General features: G+C 56.6%; 2 protein-coding genes across 3 annotated transcripts in view; both read left to right on the forward strand.

Annotated features, from left to right (window-relative positions):
- Window positions 1-8,801, forward strand: part of CORO7 (coronin 7) — a 57,446-nt gene extending 48,645 nt beyond the window's left edge. For both annotated transcript variants that reach the window (XM_047839155.1, XM_047839156.1), the window contains 19 exons: window positions 438-492; window positions 869-926; window positions 1,045-1,190; window positions 1,273-1,365; window positions 1,522-1,653; window positions 2,107-2,233; window positions 2,450-2,625; window positions 3,138-3,246; window positions 3,355-3,441; window positions 3,521-3,663; window positions 3,741-3,845; window positions 3,925-4,010; window positions 4,755-4,896; window positions 4,991-5,080; window positions 6,165-6,281; window positions 6,791-6,926; window positions 7,353-7,444; window positions 7,974-8,060; window positions 8,173-8,801. In XM_047839155.1, coding sequence (XP_047695111.1) covers window positions 438-492; window positions 869-926; window positions 1,045-1,190; window positions 1,273-1,365; window positions 1,522-1,653; window positions 2,107-2,233; window positions 2,450-2,625; window positions 3,138-3,246; window positions 3,355-3,441; window positions 3,521-3,663; window positions 3,741-3,845; window positions 3,925-4,010; window positions 4,755-4,896; window positions 4,991-5,080; window positions 6,165-6,281; window positions 6,791-6,926; window positions 7,353-7,444; window positions 7,974-8,060; window positions 8,173-8,178 — 1,987 coding nt within the window. In that variant the 3' untranslated portion in view covers window positions 8,179-8,801. The remainder of the gene's footprint in view (window positions 1-437; window positions 493-868; window positions 927-1,044; window positions 1,191-1,272; window positions 1,366-1,521; window positions 1,654-2,106; window positions 2,234-2,449; window positions 2,626-3,137; window positions 3,247-3,354; window positions 3,442-3,520; window positions 3,664-3,740; window positions 3,846-3,924; window positions 4,011-4,754; window positions 4,897-4,990; window positions 5,081-6,164; window positions 6,282-6,790; window positions 6,927-7,352; window positions 7,445-7,973; window positions 8,061-8,172) is intronic.
- Window positions 8,802-10,662: 1,861 nt separating this feature from the next.
- PAM16 (presequence translocase associated motor 16) lies at window positions 10,663-18,317 on the forward strand. The gene is made up of 5 exons (XM_047839161.1): window positions 10,663-10,863; window positions 16,160-16,244; window positions 17,097-17,233; window positions 17,629-17,694; window positions 18,161-18,317. Exons 1-5 carry the CDS (start codon window positions 10,861-10,863, stop codon window positions 18,245-18,247), a joined length of 378 nt encoding a protein of 125 aa, XP_047695117.1. The 5' UTR covers window positions 10,663-10,860; the 3' UTR covers window positions 18,248-18,317.
- Window positions 18,318-18,424: the final 107 nt, after the last annotated feature.

The raw sequence follows: 18,424 nt of genomic DNA on the forward strand, positions 1-18,424 counted from the left end.
AGGTAGTCCCCGGTTCTAGCACGCCTACTCCTCTTCCCTGGGAACTCTGGCCTGATGCCCAGGTTGGCCAAGGTGGGACCAGAGACAGAACGTATGTGGTGAGCCAGGGATGGAGCTTGGGACTGAGGTGTGGAAAGAGGGGCCTGCTCCCTTATGCCCAGGGTCCATACAAGTCCTGGGATGAAAAGGGTGGGCAGATGGAGGGTGGGCAGAGCAGGAAGGTCTCGGACATGGGGATGTGCTTGGCCTGTAGTCAGCACAAGGAGAGAAGAGTAGCCGGGACAGGCTATATGCAGCTAGAGGGACCGTCTCAATCCTAGCCAGTGGGGTGTGTGGCCTGAGCCCCTGTCTGGGGTCATGAGGCCACCCCCCCCCCCCCCAGCCGCCCCTCAGGCACAGTGGCTGGCCGCATCCTGCCTACCAGCCCTCTCTCTTAGGTCTCTGATGCCCCTCCTGGACCCAGACACCGGGCTCCTGGTCCTGGCAGGAAAGGTAAGTGAGAAGCTGGAGTGCCCACCCACATCAGCCCCCAGGGCGGCCAGGCCAGGCCCCAACCTTCGACCTAGCTGGCCTGCTGGGAGATAGCAGGATGCCCTCCACCTCTGCCAGGCTGAGTGGCCTTCAGGTTGGCGTGACCGTAATTCCCAAGAATGTCAGCTTTGTGGACAAGGCCAACAATCAAGCAGTGTTAGCTCCCAGCGGGCGTTCTGTAAGCCCCAAAGCCGCCCTGTTCTTACTCCGTGTGCAGTGAAGTCTACCGAGGAACTCAGCCCAGAGCGCGGGGGTGGGAGCCGGTGTCTGATCTGGAGCACATGCGAGTCCACCAGGGCGCGGGTGGCGAGTGGCACTCAGTCTGGGCTCCTTTCAGGGTGATAGTCAGTTGTATTGCTACGAGGTGACCCCGCAGCAGCCAGCGCTGAGCCCAGGTAAGCCCTGTTCCCTCCTCCCCGTCCCCCTGCCTTCCCTCCCCCACCTCCCTGACTCTCTTCCCATGCTCCCCACCCCCGCATCTCCCCACCTGTCTTCCCATGCTGTCCCCCACAGTGATGCAGTGCCTCCTTGAGAGTGTGCTGAGGGGCGCGGCTCTTGTGCCCCGGCGGGCGCTGGCTGTCATGGGCTGTGAAGTGCTCCGTGTCCTGCAGCTGAGCGACACGGCCATCGTGCCTATCAGCTACCACGTGCCTCGCAAGGTGAGGGGGACCTGGGTGAGGGGCTGGGAAGGTCTAGGGGGCCTAGACCTGACTGGCCACGTACGTCCCCATCTGCCAACAGGCTGTGGAGTTCCATGAGGACCTGTTCCCGGACACCGCAGGCTGCATCCCTGCCTCCGACCCCCATGCCTGGTGGGTGGGGAGCAACCAGCAGGTAGGGGCCCTCACCCTTGCCCTCCAGCTTGGCTGGCCACTCCCAGCCTCCACCTGCCCCACGCACGACCCCACAGTCCAGCTGTATGAACTCAGCTGCCCTGTGTCTCCCTCCTTGTCCCTATCCCCTGCCTGGGACACCACGTTCTTCCCTCAGGTGCAGAAGGTTAGCCTCCACCCAGCTCGGCGGCCCCACCTCAGCTTCACTTCCTGCCTGGTGCCCCCTGCGGAGCCCTCCCCGGACCAGGCCCAGCCTGCAGACACTCCTGCGGGTGATGCGGATCCCAGCGTGAGTGCCAGGGCGGTCTTCCTTTCCTCTCCATCCTGCCACCATCATGGTGCCTAAGTCAAAGCTGCCAAGTGTGTTCGCCTGCCTGAGGGTCTCTGAGCCTTTTGTAGTCATCATCAAGCATAACAGAGACAGAAACATGTGAAGCACAAAGAACTTCATGCTGTTCTCCAAATTGAGCAAACCCTTAAAAAGCCAGACTTTCACAGAAAAATCTAGGTTTCTGGTTTCTCTTGAAGTACTGGCAGATGTTAACCATACGGGGCCTGCCTGTTCTCCTACCAAGCCAGGAGTTGGCAGCTGCCACCCACTGTCCCCACCGTCTGAAGTTTAGCTTGCCCTGCATGTCCCATAGCCTGGGAGGTGGGGCCCAGAGTGATGACCCCAGTGCCCCTTTCTCTCTGGCCAAGAAACTGGGGGCCTGCTGGCTGACCCAGGGTGTTTCTCCCCCAGGAGGGCTTCTCTTCCCCTCTCAGCTCGCTGACCTCCCCCTCCACACCCTCCAGCCTGGGGCCCTCGCTCTCCAGCACCAGTGGTATCGGCACCAGCCCCAGCCAGAGGTCCCTACAGAGCCTGCTGGGTAAGTGCATCAGGGCAGGAGCTAACCCAGGCTACATCTGCTCCCCTCCTGGTGGGGTCACCTGTCCTTGTGGGATGGAGTAAGTCTGCAGTAAGAGGGCAGCCTGGATGTTCTCTGGAGGCCTGGGCACAGGTCGTGCACCATCCTGCTGTGATGTGAACAGGCAGGCCGCTGGGCAGGGCATTCTCATGTGGCTCCATCCCTGCCGCCTGCCAGGCCCCAGTTCCAAGTTCCGCCATGCTCAGGGCACCGTCCTGCACCGAGACAGCCACATCACCAACCTCAAGGGGCTCAACCTCACCACGCCTGGCGAGAGCGATGGGTTCTGTGCCAACCGGCTTCGTGTGGCTGTGCCTTTGCTCAGCAGTGGCGGGCAGGTGGCTGTGCTGGAGGTGAGAGACCCCACTCACATGGTGCCCTCCCAGGGCCCTGCAAGAAGTTAAGGGCATTGGGTACCCACACCAGCTCATACTCTCTGAGCACAAACTATGTGCCAAGCACCTGCCAGCATCCCCTTTGATCTTCCCAGCTGTCCTGCGGGGATACCACTCTTATCCCCATTTTACAGATGGATGAAAGCAGTGAGGCACAGAGAGGCTTAGTGACCTGTCAGGTCACACAGCTGTGTAAGTGGTGGAGCTGGGATTCGAACCCAGGCTGCCTGAGCCCCAAGCCTGAGCTCTTTCCACCACTCCACGCTGTCCCCCTCGCTTTCTGGGACACAAAGTTGGCGCTTGGGGCTCAGAGCACAAGGCGGCTGAGGCAGAGAGCTTGGGCCACCCGGCAGTGGGGCATCAGCTGCAGAAGGTGGGGGGCCCAGGCGTGCTGCTTGCCCTGCAGACCCTGGGGACCGAGCTCTCCTGCCTGTTACTGATGGGCCTGCGGGTGGGGTTACCTCCCACAGCTGCGGAAGCCTGGCCGCCTGCCCGACACAGCACTGCCCACAATGCAGAATGGCGCAGCTGTGACTGATCTGGCCTGGGACCCCTTTGACCCCTACCGCCTCGCTGTGGGTAAGGAGGCTCGGCGCTAGGCTCAAGGGAGGGCCCAGGGGTGTGAATGAGGGTAGGGGGAGCCCAGAGGTCTTGGGCACAGCAGTGATGAGCCAGCACTCTCTTCAGGTGGGGAGGATGCCAGGATCCGACTGTGGCGGGTGCCCCCAGAGGGCCTGGAGGAGGTGCTCACGACACCTGAGGCCGTGCTTACAGGTCAGGTGGGCCAGGGTGGGGCTGGGAGACAGGCAGTGGCTCCTGAGGAACTCAGCGTTACTCCCTGCCTCACCCCCAGGCCACACAGAGAAGATCTACTCTCTGCGCTTCCACCCGCTGGCAGCCGACGTGCTGGCCTCCTCTTCCTATGACCTGACCATTCGGATCTGGGACCTTAAGGCCAGAGCTGAGCGGCTGAGGCTGCAGGGCCATCGGGACCAGGTAGGACATCTGTGGGAGCAGGCGCCCAGCCACAGGCTGAGAGGCCGCCTCTCACATCCATCCACATCTGCCTCCAGATCTTCGGCCTGGCCTGGAGTCCCGACGGACAGCATCTGGCCACTGTCTGCAAGGATGGGCACCTGCGAGTCTATGAGCCCCGGGGTGGCCCTGAGCCCCTGCAGGTGAGCAAGAGGCAATGAGGACAGCCTTCAGACCTGACTGAGGGTCCGCTGCTGGCCCTCATGTGCTGTATCCCAACAGGAAGGCCCAGGGCCTGAGGGGGCCCGTGGAGCCCGCGTTGTCTGGGTGTGTGACGGTCACTGTCTGCTGGTGTCCGGCTTTGACAGGTGAGGACTCAGGACTACCATCCCCACACCCAGACTTAAGCAGCTAATTGTGTCCTTTTTCCCCAGACACGCATACACATGTTAGACACCAGAAGCTGTTCCTGCTACTCACTTATTGGGTGCATGGATGGATGGATGGGTTGGTGGGTAGGTTAGTGGATGGATGGGAGGGAGGGAGACCCAGAGGGATGAGAGCCATACCTACTCCTGGAGCCCATGCCTGGCATGGACCGGGTGAAAAGCATGAAACAACCAAGCCTAGTGGAGAGGCCCGAGGGAGAGTATTTGGCACATTGGAAGAGGGATCAGGGAGGGCCTCCTAAGGTAGATGTCATCTGAACTGAGTCACAAAGGAGCTAGTAGCCAGAAATCCAGAGGAGAGGGCATTCAAGTGTGGGTGGAAAGGCTAGGAGGCTGACCAGCCTGGCTGGAGCAGAGAATGACAAGCAGAATATGGGGAGAGAAGTACAGACAGCAGGCCACAGTGGCCACGAGACCCATGCTGGTGGAGGATTGGAGAACAGCAGAGGGAGCATTAGTAGGGGATGAGGCCAGCAGGTTAGGCCACTGTTGCAGGAGACCGGAGACAGTAGTTCTGAGAACTGGATCAGGAAAGAGAAGGGACAGAGGCACTCCTCAGGTGTCGAAGCCTGACAGGATCAGGGTCCTTGCTAGAGTCCTTTCCCTGACTCAGGTCCCTGCAGCTCTAAGGACCTGCTTCTGCTCCTGGGGTCTCCCTTGCAGCCGAAGTGAGCGCCAGCTACTCCTGTACCCCGCCAAGGCTGTGGCCGGTGGCCCTTTGGCAGTGCTGGGGCTGGATGTGGCTCCCTCAACCCTGCTTCCCAGCTATGACCCGGACACCAGCCTGGTGCTACTCACGGGCAAGGTGGGCTGGAGCGTGCAGGCGGGGGTGGTGGGCAGGTGAAAGGTGGGGAGAAAGGCAACTTTAGCTGGCTGCCTCACTCTTGCCACCCACCCAGGGCGACACCCGTGTGTTCCTATACGAGCTGCTCCCAGAGGCTCCTTTCTTCCTGGAGTGCAATAGCTTCACATCGCCTGACCCCCACAAGGTGAGCCTGTGCACCCTCACTGGTCCTCCTGGTGGGTGCGACACAGGGCTCCCCTGCCCTCTCCTGGCCAGATGGGGAAGTGCAGGGGCCTGTCGGATCAGCAGGTCACTGGGCCAGGGTGTGCCCAGCAGCTGTCAGGAGCTGGTTGTTAAACTCCACCGTTATTAGAAATTAAACTATAAAACCTTAAGTTATATGAACCTACAAGTAAATTACATTGAAAACCTGGGCAGTAAACATTCAATGTATCACTTCTTAATTATTTTACCTGATTTTATGGTTTTTTTTTTTTTTTTTTTTTTTTTTAATTTTTTTTTTCAATGTTTATTTATTTTTGGGACAGAGAGAGACAGAGCATGAACGGGGGAGGGGCAGAGAGAGAGGGAGACACAGCATCGGAAACAGGCTCCAGGCTCCGAGCCATCAGCCCAGAGCCCGACGCGGGGCTCGAACTCACAGACCGCGAGATCGTGACCTGGCTGAAGTCGGACGCCTAACCGACTGCGCCACCCAGGCGCCCCTGATTTTATGGTTTTTTTGTGCCGTCGAGGCTACTTACACCTGTGGGCTCTGCCAGTGGATAGACTAGATGCTGCTACCACACATGTGTTCCCCATTCTGCATTCAACAAGTCATGTTGGTGGTGAGAAATCACCATGGTGGGTTCTTACAACATGGAAATAGGCTAGTCAGAGCTACAAAACGGCATTTTTCCTCCAGAGAGCTACTTGTTAAAGATTTTTTAAAAACGTTTTTTATTTATTTTGAAAGAGAGAGAGAGTGTGTGCGTGTGTGTGTGAGTGGGAGAGGGGCAGAGAGAGAATCCTAAGCAGGCCCCGCACTGTGTGCTCAGAGCCCGATGCCAGGGCTCGAACCAGTGAACTGTGAGATTGTGACCTGAGCCGAGATCAAGAGTTGGAAGCTTACTGACTGAGCCCCCCAGGCGCCCCTCCAGAGAGCTAGTTGTTAAGCATCTGCTAGCATGCTCCCATTCAGGGATGGGCCTTGGTTCTGGTGGTCCTAAGTAGGGGTGTTGGCAGTCTGTGGGGGTGCAGGTGTCCACTCAGATCCCCCTGCTCTCCAGGGTTTCGTCCTCTTGCCCAAGACAGAGTGTGATGTCCAGGAAGTAGAGTTTGCCCGATGCCTGCGGCTTCGCCAGACCTCCCTGGAGCCCGTTGCCTTCCGTCTACCGCGAGTCAGGGTGAGGTTGGGAGCCTGACACCCCAACACCTAGTCCTCCTTCCCAGTACCTGTAATTTTTCTTTTAATCTTTATATGCATATATTTATTTTTGGAGAGAGAGAGAATACATGAGCAGGGGAGGGACAGAGAGAGAGAGAGTCACAGAATTCAAAGCAGGCTCCAGGCTCTAAGCTGTCAGCACAGAGTCCAACGCAGGGCTTGAACTCACGAACCGTGAGATCATGACCTGAGCTGAAGTCGGACACTTAACTGACTGAGCCACCCAGGCGCCTCCCCACCCCCACCAGTCCCCATAAAAGGGGCTTTGGGGCCCAACTGGCCCTGTCACCAAACTATCCCACTCACTGCTCTTTGGGGTGCCTGTTCCCTTATTCTGCTGAGATTCTGAAACTGGCAGAAACCCCAGAGTGGGCCCCGGATCTTACCTTACCCCCTTCTGAAGGGATGCTGATGCACCTTGGGCCTCTGGTAGGTGCCCCAGGGTAGCCCCTTTGTTCTTCCCTACAGAAAGAGTTCTTCCAGGATGATGTGTTCCCAGACACGGCCATGAGCTGGGAGCCGGTGCTCAGTGCGAAGGCCTGGCTGGGAGGTGCTAATGGTCAGCCCCGGCTGATCAGCCTACAGCCCCCTGGCATGACCCCAGGTAGGCTGAGGAGCTGGGGGGGTGGCAAGTAGGAAGCAGGGAAGTGAGTGGTGGAGGGGGGAGGGCTGGAGAAGGGGTCGAAAGGTCAAGTCCCAGATTCTCCCCCCCCCCCCCCCATCTCCCTGTCACACAGAAACCTCTGATGTTTCCAAGGATGGGGTGTTTGCATTTCCAGGCTCATACTCTGAGCCTTTCGAGGGCAGGGCCCAGGGTTTGTGTTTCCATCACAGTTCCCACCCCTGATGTGCACACATACGCTACATGGTGCCCACGGCAGCCTTGTGAGCAGAGGATGGGGCAGCTGTTATTACCCTCTCTGGGGTCTCCGCCACAGGATTCCCTAGGGAATGGTACCAAAGGGTTGGGCAAGGAGTCCTCACCGAGGGGATTCTCTGATGTCTGATACCTGTCCCTGCCCTACCCCAGTGAGCCAGGCACCCCGTGAAGCCCCTGCCCGTCGGGCCCCGTCCTCAGCACTGTACCTGGAAGAGAAGTCAGATGAGCAAAAGAAGGAAGAGGTAGGTAGGCAGGGGAGGGGGTTGACCAGTATGGCCCACACAGAGTCCTGGCCGTACCTAATGACTGCCCTTCGGTTGTCTCTCCGACCCAGGCTGGGACAGGAGCCAGGGTCACACACCTCTCTCGATTGGGCAGCTTACTGGGGGAGACCTTCCAGAGCCCTGAAGTGGACCCATGGGGCACGGGACTCAGGAATCCAGGGAAGGGCAGCAGGAGGCCCCCCTCTGGCCTGGCCCATCCCAAACAGAGCCAAGGGTTTGGGACCCAAGTGCATTTGGGGCCCTGGTGCACATTTGAGCATCTGAGGCAGTGTGCAGACTCCAGTGCTGCATGGCACAGAGTCTGTCTCTGGCTCCCTAATATTGGTCGAAGTGTATTTTTTTGTGAAAACCATCCCCTTTGTCAGGGCTCTGATGAGCATGGCTCTTTCACACCCTTGACCGGGTTCAAACTGTGAAGGCCTATGTTCCTGGGGGTAGCGGTCCTATTCTATTCCCTTGCCACCTCTTCTTCTGTCCACTCTTCTAGCTGCTCAGTGCCATGGTGGCAAAGCTAGGGAACCGCGAGGACCCGCTCCCTCAGGACTCCTTTGAAGGTGTGGACGAGGACGAGTGGGTGAGTAGATGAGAGGGCCCTCGCATCCCCTCCGTCCGTCCCTCACCCTGCAGCCTGAGACACCCCCCTTCTCAGACCTCTCAACTCCCTCCGACTTGGTTTATCTCCCCAGGACTAGACTGCCCACCAGCCACCTCTGGCCTCACCTGCTGCCGCCACCTCCCAGAACCACCTGATGTGCCCGCTGCGCACCTCCGGTCTCCCCCTCAAACTGGAAGATGCCTCGTGGCCCTGGCACACCTCCTCCCCAAAGCCCTGACTTCCTTTGGGCCTTGGGCACTTCCAAGGCCTCTAGGTCCCGCTGCAACTCCCATGGATTGTCTGCACCTCTGCTTTCCCTGGGACTGGCTGCTTCTCCTCAGCTGCCTGCTAGCATGTGGAGCCAGGGGCATGGGAGCGCGGTGGGCTGGGAGTGCTGAGGGGTTAGTAGACGTCCCTGGGCTGGTCCCAGCCTGGGCTGGCTTTGCCCAGCACCTTCACTTAGCACGGGCAACATCCCATCTTGCCTGCTGTCCCCACTTCCAGGTAAGAGCCTTGGGGGCTGGCCCCCTGCCAGGCCGTTTGGCACAGCACCAGCCTCATGGGCTAGGGACCAGTTGCCCTCCTCCCCAGGTTTGAAACCAGGAGAAGGGGGACATCACGGAGCTGATGGCCCAGTTAAGGGCGGGGTGTGAGCCCCTCAGGGACTGGCCTGAATATACCCTGGATGTTTTCAGCAATTAAACTTTTCTGAGCTGGCTACCTCTTGTGCTGCTGTGGTCTCTTGCTGACTGCGAGAGTTCGGGGACAGGAGTATGGGTGCAGGCGGTTTGGCCCTGGGTTCCCCCTTGTTCCAGGCCTCACTTTGCTCCTCAGGCCTTTTCAGCTGCTATGAGTTGGTTCATTCACCCAACACATAGATACCCAACAGTGGTCTGGATGGTAGATACGGTAAGGGACAGGAGAGACCAGGCCTCTCAAGGCACTTGTCATTGTCCTCCTGTGCAGGGGAGCCAGACTGTGTGCAAGTAAGCAAACTATGAAGAGAGACATAAAGAAGACAAATTAGGGGCACCTGGCTGGTGTAGTTGGTAAAGTGTGCGACTCTTAACCTCGGGGTTGCGTGTTTGAGCCCCATGTTGCGCATAGAGATTACTCAACCACAAATATATACATAAGGAAGACAAATTATGTGAAACAGAGCAGCAGAGATAGACGAAGCAGGATGTTCAGTCTGAGAGGTGACCTTTATGCTGAGAGCTGAGACCTGAAGGTCAGTGAGCCACAGAGCCATGAGAATGTTTCAGACGAAAGTCAGGTGGCCACAGCACTGAGGGAAGAAGAATTTGAAGAGTTGGAGGAAAGGAAAGGGCAGTGGTCCGGGACATAGCACAAGGCAGTCTGACTTAACGTTCATTGAACAACCATGTGTTGGATACCTTCCATGTGCCAGCCACCCTTCTGGGTGCTGAAGTTCAAGAGTGGGGAAAAGAGAAAAGTCCTGCCCACCAGGGATCCACATTCTAGTTGCAGGAACAAGTTATAAACAATAAACATAAAGTACATGAATTATGCCTGGGTGGCTCAATCGGTTAACTGGCTGACTTCAGCTCAGGTTGTGATCTCACAGTTGCTGAGTTCAAGCCTCAAGGCCAGCTCTGTGCTGCCAGCTCAGAGCCTGAAGCCTGCTTGGGATTCTGTGTCTCCCTCTCTGCCCCTCTCCCACTCCTGTTCTCTGTCTCTCTCTCTCTCTCTCTCTCTCTCTCTCTCTCTCTCTCTGTCTCTCTCTCTCTCTCTCTCTCTCTCTCTCTCTCAAAAATTAAAAAAAAAAAAATTATTTAAAGATGATTAAGAACTTCCAGGAAAAAAAATAGAGGGGACCAAGAATGGTAGTTTAAGTTAGACACAAAAAGCCACATGTAGTTGGATTCTCTTTCCAGGAGATGTTCAGAACAGACAAATCCATAGGGACGGAACAAAGATTAGTGGTGGCCAGGCGCAGGGGGATGGGGCAGGGGTATTGGTTGCTAATGCGCAGGAATTTTTTTGAGGGGTTGATGAAAATGTTGTGGTGTCCTTGTGGTGATGGTTGCACAACTCTGTGACTATACTAAAAAGCACTGAATTGTGCACTTTAAAATGGTGAATTGGATGGTGTGTGGATTTTATTTCAATAAAGCTGTTACTATAAAACAATGCAGGACAAGGTTCAGCGTTGGTAGGGGATCGGGGTGGGCCTTGTTGAGAAGATGACACTTGAGCAAGAACTTGAAGGAGGGGCCAGTGAGAGGTCCTTCCCAGAGTAGAGGGACCCTAGCGTGAAACTTATTTTGAAGTTTCCTGTTTTCTTATATATTTGTGAGACTTTGGCATCCTACTCCTTATGTTCGTGGGGTGTCGTATGTTTATTGCATATCTTTTAGTACCAAATATTTTGGCAAAATCAAGGGAAGAAATTGCTCTGCATTTGACAGATGTATTTATTCTGTGGCATCTGGCACAGCGGGTAAGGGCGAAGGGCCCGGGCGAGGGCCAGGGTGAGTCCTGGGACCGCCCATCGCCCGCCCATCGCCCGCCCATCGCCCGCCCATCGCCCGTCCCCGGTAGTCTTGCGAACCGGAGGCCGGGGCCGACTCCGCCTCTGGTTCCGCCTACGGATTACGTCAAGGCACACCCCGCCTTCCGGAGGAACAGTACGCATGCTTTGTGCGGCGTCACGCACGCGCTCTCTCCCTTGACCTCTGACCCGCCGGCCGCCCTTGAGCTGGGGGCCGCGGGGCCAGGAAGCAGCAGCTCACGACCCCGAGGCAGAGCGGCCACCATGGTGAGGCCCGAGATGGGCGCTGCCCGGGGGCGGGGGGGCCGTTTCGGAGCCGGGTCAGGGGCGGCGAGCTGCGGCCGGGCTGCGGGAGCCGCTCGCCCCCTCGTGCCGGACGGGAAGCGGGGTCCGGGGGCGTCGTACCGGGAGGACCGCTACGGGCGCTGGCGGCCTCGGGGCGACGGAGAGTCGTTTGGCCGGAAAGCAGGGAGGGCCTGGCCGGCCGCAAAATGCCCAGCAAGTGCGGTCGTGGGCTCCAGCCCATGAGCGCACAGCCCCAGCGGGAGGCTAGGGCCGACCCGGGAGCCCCTGCTTGGCCCCGCAGGTAGTTGGTGGTGTCGCCCTATTATTGTTCCCCCTTCGCAGCTGACCAAACGCTCTCCGAGACTTTGCCAAGGAAGTGGCAGAGCTAGGGCTTGAACCAGGCCCCTCGACACCGAAAACTGAGCGTTTCTGCGGTACCATTGGCACTTAGAGCCAATCCACAGACCTGGGCCACACTGGCTGCGACGGGTGCACCTGGGGACCCTATAAAAATGCATGGTCCTGAGCTCTGCCCTCGGAGGTTCTGTCAGTTCCCCAAGGGATTGAGGCAGTCAGTTTGGGGAACCATTTCTTACTATTAAGGATAAGGAAGCGGCTTGCAAGTGCCAGGCCCTGAGCTGAGGCCTTACGTGGGTTCTCTCCTGTAACGCTTATCAAGTTCGTACTGTCATTGTCCGCATTTCACAGCTAAGGAACCTGAATTTCAGAGTTGGATTCTAGGGTCATTCATGCAGCAGTGTCTGGTTTTGAGCCCGGTTACTGCCATTTTTTGAGGACCCACAACGAACGGTTGAACTGGGTCCTTCTCATTTGTGCGTGTAACTTTGAGCCACCCTCAAAAGCAAAGTAAAAGGTTGCTCTGGGGGAGTTTGTATCCTAAAGGAGGAATCAGGCAGGTCTGTGAACTAGAACAGCATATTAGTAGGAAAAGATCGTGCTGTGGGAGGACAGACATGGTAGGAGCCTGGGAAGGTTTCACTTGGGGGGATGGGGGTAACGTGTTTAGTGTTCTATTTATTTTGAGAGAGAGGAGACAGCATATGAGTGGGGGGAGTGCAGAGAATCTCAAGCAGGCTCCACACTGCCAACACAAAGCCCCACATGGGGCTCGAACCCACGAACCATGAGATCATGACCTGAGCCAGAGTCCAGAGCCAGACGCTTAACCAGCTGAGCCACCCAGCGCCCCAGGCTGTGTTAAGTTTTGCGGGATGTTGGGTTTTGACTATCACGGTAATAGGGTATTCAAAGTTAATGGCTCTCTTTTTTGGGGAAGGGTGGTGAAAATGTTCTGGAACTAGTAGTAGTCGTCCATGCATTTTAGTGTATTTACAGAGCTACACGAATACTCTAAAAAGCACTGAACACTTGACAAGAGTGATTTGTATGGTGTGTGAATTGCGAGCTGCAGACATTGGGGTAAAGAAGTCAGAGAGCTTGATCTCGAAGTAGGTGCGGAGAGAGGTGAGGGGAGAGAAGACCAGAGAAGTTGTCTGTAGCCAAAGCTGAGAACGCCTGACTGAAAAGTGGACTGAATTTGCCGGCAGTGGCAATGGCAGAATTGTGTGTGTCTTGGGGGACAGCTGAAGCCCTCCAGCAGAGGGAGTGGTAGGCGTTTGGAAACCCCGTCTGGGGGCATGGCATTGTTGCCGACGGTGACCTGTTTAAGTGTCACGTTGATTCACATACCAGTGGGCTGCTGTGCCGGCCATAGGCGGGGACCCCAGACGTAGATGTTCCTGACTGCCCTCCTGCTTAGTTGTGATGCCAGCAGCTGTTTGCAGGGGCTCTGGGTGAACAGAGCCCCCCTCCTATCTCAGTGGATCCTTGAGAGGGGAGTGAGTCTCAGTGATAGTCTCTGCCCGCCAGCCCAAGAACCTGGAACTGGGCTTTGAAGGGAACATTGCACATCGGTCTGTCTGAAAGCCAGGTCCCTTCTTGATGCACTTAACATGAGATAAGCCACATTCCCGAGTGTCCCCAGATGCTTTCCTGTGGCCTTCTGCCCCACCTGCAGAGCTTTGGTCCTTCACTGGGCTGTGTTCCTCAGATGAGAAAATGTATGTGTCCTCCACAGTGGGTTCCAGGCTTGGCGACCTGTGGCTCTGATCTCTGCTGCTTACCCTGAAGTTTGGCCTCAGTCGGATGCCATGGCAGCTGGTTGTTCTGGCCCAGGGTCTTCAGGCCCAAGTGTCAGTGAGTGGACTCTGGGATGTTTTAGGACTTTCTAGAAGAAACCTCACCCAGTGGCAGTCTTCTCCACCTCTTGTAGCTGGCAGAACTGTGAGCACATCTGACCCACAGCTGGCACTGGGTACTGAACAGGTGGATGAGAAACTTGGCTGTACTGCCTGGTCTCTAGACCACTGAGCACCAAGCAGGGTCTGGTCCAGAAGCAAGGTAGCTGCTGGGCTGCTGTGAACCTGCCACTGACTGTCCGCTTGGTTTTATGTGGATTGCCTCCTGAGGACCTTGCAGCCCCCCTATAAGGAAGGTATTGTTCTCCCCATTTTGCAGATAAGAGAATTGAGGTTCAGAGAGGTTGAGTAATTGGCCCAGGACCACACAGCTAGCAAGAAGACAAGCTGGGAGCCAGATTAGAGCTGCAAAGCAGCCCTCTCCCTCTTCTTCCATCCTGCTTTCCAGCTCCTTAGGAGTGTAGGCTGGCTTTTTGCAGCCTTTTCCTGTGAGGAATTAGTGGATCTATCAAATGAGTTGCCTTTTTGGGAAAAGCTTTGTTACTCCATAATGTCTGACCATTGTCAGGTTTTGTGAAACAGTGTATAATAAATGGAAACCAACATTTATTGAGTACTTATTGTATCAACAGGCTCCGTGCCAGGCAATTTACAAGCATTATCTCATTAAATCCCTGTGACAGCCCTATTTTGTCCCCATTTTACAGGTGAGAAAACTGAGGCTAAGGGTACCTGAGAACACATTAGGAGCACACAGCTGGGATTTGTACACGGGTGATCCCAAAGCTTGCCTGTATGAGCACACATCATCCCCTGGAGATGCCCCCCACACGAACCTTGGTAGCCTCAGTGGACCAACCAGGCAGCTCCCTTGGTCAGTCAGGGTACCCTCTGAAACTAGAGGCTATCCCCACCTTTTCTGCAGCCATGGAGCTCTGGCAGCAGAAACGACAGGGATACCATGCCACTGTGGTTTGAAGCCTGCAGGGGTGGTTAGGGGGGCTGCCCAGTTACACTCTGAGTTTCTAAGGTTCGTTATTGAGCAACAGCCACCATCCCGGGCAGAGAAGTTAGTTGAAGGGCAGTGATGGGTGGAGCAGTGGCCTTGCCCCTAGGCGTGTGGCAGCAGGTGAAGGTGTGGTCTGAGGCCGAAGGGTGTGTAAGCCGTCACCTACTGGCCTGTCAGCCTCACTGTACCTCAGACAGGCCCAGCCGTCTATCTGGGAACCTCCAGTCCCACCTGGGAAGGGCTTTGGGCCTGGACGGAGAAGTTGGGAGGCTTCCCTCCCTCCAGTGCACACAGTATTGGTCTTGACTCCTCCTTGCACGCAGCCCCGCCCCTCCCTTTGATCCCTGGACAGAGCTTTCACTGAGCTTTGCTTTCTGGTGTGAAATAACAGGGCTTATGAAATTTCCATTTACGTGTGAAATCCAAACCCACTTCCATTTTTTAATTCCTGCTAATGTCCCAGAACCAACATCCCGCCCTGCCCATAAGGGCAAGTCCACTGGAAGCCACACAAAGCCACTTCTGGAATCCACATTCCCCTGGCATCTCTCAAGCCCCTCTTTGGCCTCTGGGTTGAGTCCTTGATCCTTGTCAGGTTGCTGAGTTGCCCTCCCTGCAGGATCCTCTGTGAGGTGGGCAGCCTGAGGATGCCATGGCTGAGAGTACCAATGTCAGGGTTTCCTGCCCACGTTCCCCTTGAGTACTAGCCGTGTCCTTGGGCTCGTCATTAAACCCTGCTGTGCCTTGGTGGCTTGAGGTCTTGGGTTAAATGGCACAGTGCCTGGCACCCAGGCTCAGTTGATACCTGCTGACTGATAGAACATCTGACTACCGACAAGTGCAAGAAAGAGTAAGGGAAACCACGGGCATGTGCCCCCTGAGCAGTGTCGGCCTGCAGTGAGGCCTGTCTGGGCCCTCTGCCCGCCCTCATTTGTACCATCGCACACACCGGTCATTTCCGGTGTGCTGTCTGTATCGTCTTTTCTCCATAAGGGCTGTACGTTTTCCCATCCCGGCCACCGTCTTAGTCTTCTCTCCAACGACCTTACAAGTCCCCTGTGCTCTTGGCTGCTCCCGGGACGGCCTTTACACTTTTCTCCTGGTGGGCTCGCCCTGGTTCCTCTGCCTAGAAAGCCCCAGTATTCCCATTGTGATCCTCCCTGCCCTCGAAATCCAGCGCAGTAGAAATCTCATCTTTTTCCAATGTCTCCGTCTCATTCCTGAGGTTTCCTTCCATTGCCTTTCTATACTTCTGGTCATGCTTAATGAGGCTGTGTGCCCCTGTGGTGTGTTGAATCACGAGGTCTGGGAGTAGAAAACCACCATGCTGTGCCCTGTAGAGGCTCCCCCTGCCAGGCCAGGCCAGGCGGTGTACGGGAGCTCTGAGGGCACCGCAGGGTTCCGTGTGTCCTTGTGCTAAGCAGAGCTTAGCCGACTGTGCTGGTGTTTGAACCAGTGGAGGAACCGGTGACCAGTCCTGTTTTCCCTCACCAGTTAGTTGTCTTAAATGCCTCCCTAGTGGGCTTTTTGCTGCTGAAAGGTGGAGCCTCTTTTTCTCTTTTGTTGTGTTGATTGCAACCTTCGTGAATAGTCTTGGGAGAATTGGGGTGGCTCCCGGCTCCCTGAGTTTCCTGCTGGTAGAACAAAGGTTGGGACCTCCAGCCTCAGAAGCACTGGGTGAGTTAGTGGCAGTGGCTGGTCTGGGACCAGCCCCTGGTTCTGGCTCCAGGCCATAGTGTTCCTTTGGAAGCTTCTGTGCCCTGCAGCCCCTTTGTTTTAGCTGTTCTGTCCTCGGGTCTGAAGGCCAAGGGAGGGTCCCACTTGCCTCTGGGAACACCGTCAGGTCCACCCCAGCCAGCTCTCCAAAGAGCATCTGAAGCCACCCAAAGCAGAAGCCTTTTATCAAGGTAATTTGGATTAAGTTGCCTGAGGCTGCTGCCCTGGACTTCATTACCTCAGATCTCCAGAAGCCTTGCCACTCAGCAGCCATTTCCAGGGTCCCATCTCTGGAAAATGCAACCTGCTAACCAGGTACCTGCTTTGCCCACAGGCCAAATACCTGGCCCAGATCATTGTGATGGGGGTGCAGGTGGTGGGCAGGGCCTTTGCCCGAGCCCTGCGGCAGGAGTTTGCAGGTAAGTTTGAGCCCCAGTCTTCCCCCTGGGCTGGGAGCTCCTGCCCAGGTGAAATTTTCCTCTTGTGTATGGCCCCTCACCAGGGGTCCATTGTGATGCAAGGACCCTCTTCTGGCTGAGGTTCTGGCATTCTGGGGCATTTCTAGGGGGTGGGGGTGGGGGTATTCTTGGACTTCCCGACATTCTCGTGAAAGGGAAAGCTGGTTGACTTGAACATTAAGGCAGGAATGGGCAAACTGGTTCACCTGACCACCTGTTTTTATAAGTAAAGTTTTTATTGGAACACAGCCATACCCTCTGGCTACTTTCAAGATTCGAGCAGTTGCAAACCCAGATTTTAATTGGTGCGCAGAGCCTAAAATATTTATTCTTTGATCCTTTAAGAAAAAGTTTAGTGGACCCTGATTCTAGGGCCATTGAAAGGGAAGAGGTCACCTGAGCCACCTGCTTTGCTGGCCTAGGTAACTGATGGGCAGCCAAGTCTCAACTGAGCTATTCCTGCCTCTTCATACCTGTGCGGCTTCACTCTGCTTCCCATTGTAGCCTAAAGCTCCCTAACTTGCTGTGCACTGGGGATGACAGGGCAGGGGAGAGGAGAGGAATAGAACCATCTTGTGGTCTAGGTTGGGGACCAGACCCTGCCCCTGTCCTTCAGTGGAGTAAATCTGTCCTCGCTTCACCGTCCCCCACCGCCCACCCCCCAAAAAAAGCCACTCCTGGAGAAGAGATGTACCCTGTCCCTTGTGTGTGTCTTCTCCCGTGCCACCTGGCAGGCTGAGCTGCCCACTCGGAAGGCCCAAGGGGAACCTCTGGGCTGCTGAGGGCTGAGCACTCACCCATGTGTCTACATAGCCAGCCGGGCAGCAGCTGACGCTCGGGGACGTGCTGGACACCAGTCTGCAGCTGCCTCCAACCTGTCCGGCCTCAGCCTCCAGGAGGCACAGCAGATTCTCAATGTCTCCAAGCTGAGCCCCGAGGAGATCCAGAAGGTGAGGCCACTAGGCTGGCTCTGAGACAGGTCTTGCCTCAGAAGACCAGAAAGGGGGGGATCGGGCGGGAGGAGTCAGGCTACAAGGGTCTTCCAGAGTGAATGTGGCCTGGTAGAAAGGAGCAGGTGCTTGGACCCCTGAGTTACGGCAGCCGCTGTCACTCATTTGTTTTTAGGCCCAAAGCAGGCAGTGGCAGGGACAGAGCAGTTGTTGGTGGTAGACAAGCCCCTTCCCTCTGTGGGCACCTGTCCACCTCTCTGTCCCCCAGCAGTCACATGGGCATGCGGGGCGGCAGGGTTGAACCCTTTGGCTTTCCTTCTTTGTCATTTCCTAGCTCCCCCTGCCTCTGTAACCCAGAGCCTGCACACCCTCTCACCGTCTCCCCTCCCCTGCAGAACTACGAACACCTATTCAAGGTGAACGACAAATCCGTGGGTGGCTCCTTCTACCTACAGTCCAAGGTGAGTGCTCTTTGATGCTGGGAGGGGACAAGTCCAGGGCCCTTCTCACTGGGGGGGTCCCTCATTCCCAGGCCCTTCAGAGCTTGGCAGGCAGGCAGGTGTGCCGGGCAGTCCCTGGTGTCCCAGCCTCAGGGAGGCCCCCCCCTAGGCTGCCACTCCCTCTGGCTGCCTCAGCTCCCTGGGGCCCAGCCAGTTGGGCTGAAATGTCTGGGCCCTGTGTCACTCCGACAGTGGCCCTCCCAGCAGCCATGGCTGTGAGGGAACAGGACCACTGGCTGGTGAAGAGCAGGGTGTGCCTGGGCCCTGTCCCCCTGGGAATGCTGGGCACCCGTAAAGGAGGCACTTGTGTTTCCCAGGCTGTTGGCTCAGACATGCCCAGGGCTCTGCAGGGACTCGAAGCTGGAAGGACTGCGAAGGGCAGAGGCCCATCCCACTCACTGCCCTGTCTGAATCTACTCCCTTCCAGGTGGTCCGAGCCAGGGAGCGCCTGCAGGAGGAGCTCAGAATCCAGGCCCAGGAGGACAGAGAGAAGGAGCGGATGCCCAAAACGTGACCACTTAGCCCCTCCTGCACCCTGCCCACCACCTCTAATTTATAGCTCGGTAATAAATGTCTTTTCCGCATTTCTCAGTGCACACATCCACATTCCAGAAGGCAGACTGCTCTTCCTGCCAGCAGGGAGGGGGGAAGCCAGTAGTACCACATCCCTGTTAAAATGACTTTGACACCC

Source organism: Prionailurus viverrinus, chromosome E3 (genome assembly GCF_022837055.1).
Source record: "Prionailurus viverrinus isolate Anna chromosome E3, UM_Priviv_1.0, whole genome shotgun sequence".
Taxonomy (NCBI): Eukaryota; Metazoa; Chordata; class Mammalia; order Carnivora; family Felidae; genus Prionailurus; species Prionailurus viverrinus.

Coding starts and splice junctions, on each gene's coding strand:
- PAM16 (XM_047839161.1), top strand. Junction 17,234..17,628: donor GCCCCGAGGAGATCCAGAAG/GTGAGGCCACTA, acceptor CCTCCCCTGCAG/AACTACGAACACCTATTCAA. Junction 17,695..18,160: donor CCTTCTACCTACAGTCCAAG/GTGAGTGCTCTT, acceptor ACTCCCTTCCAG/GTGGTCCGAGCCAGGGAGCG.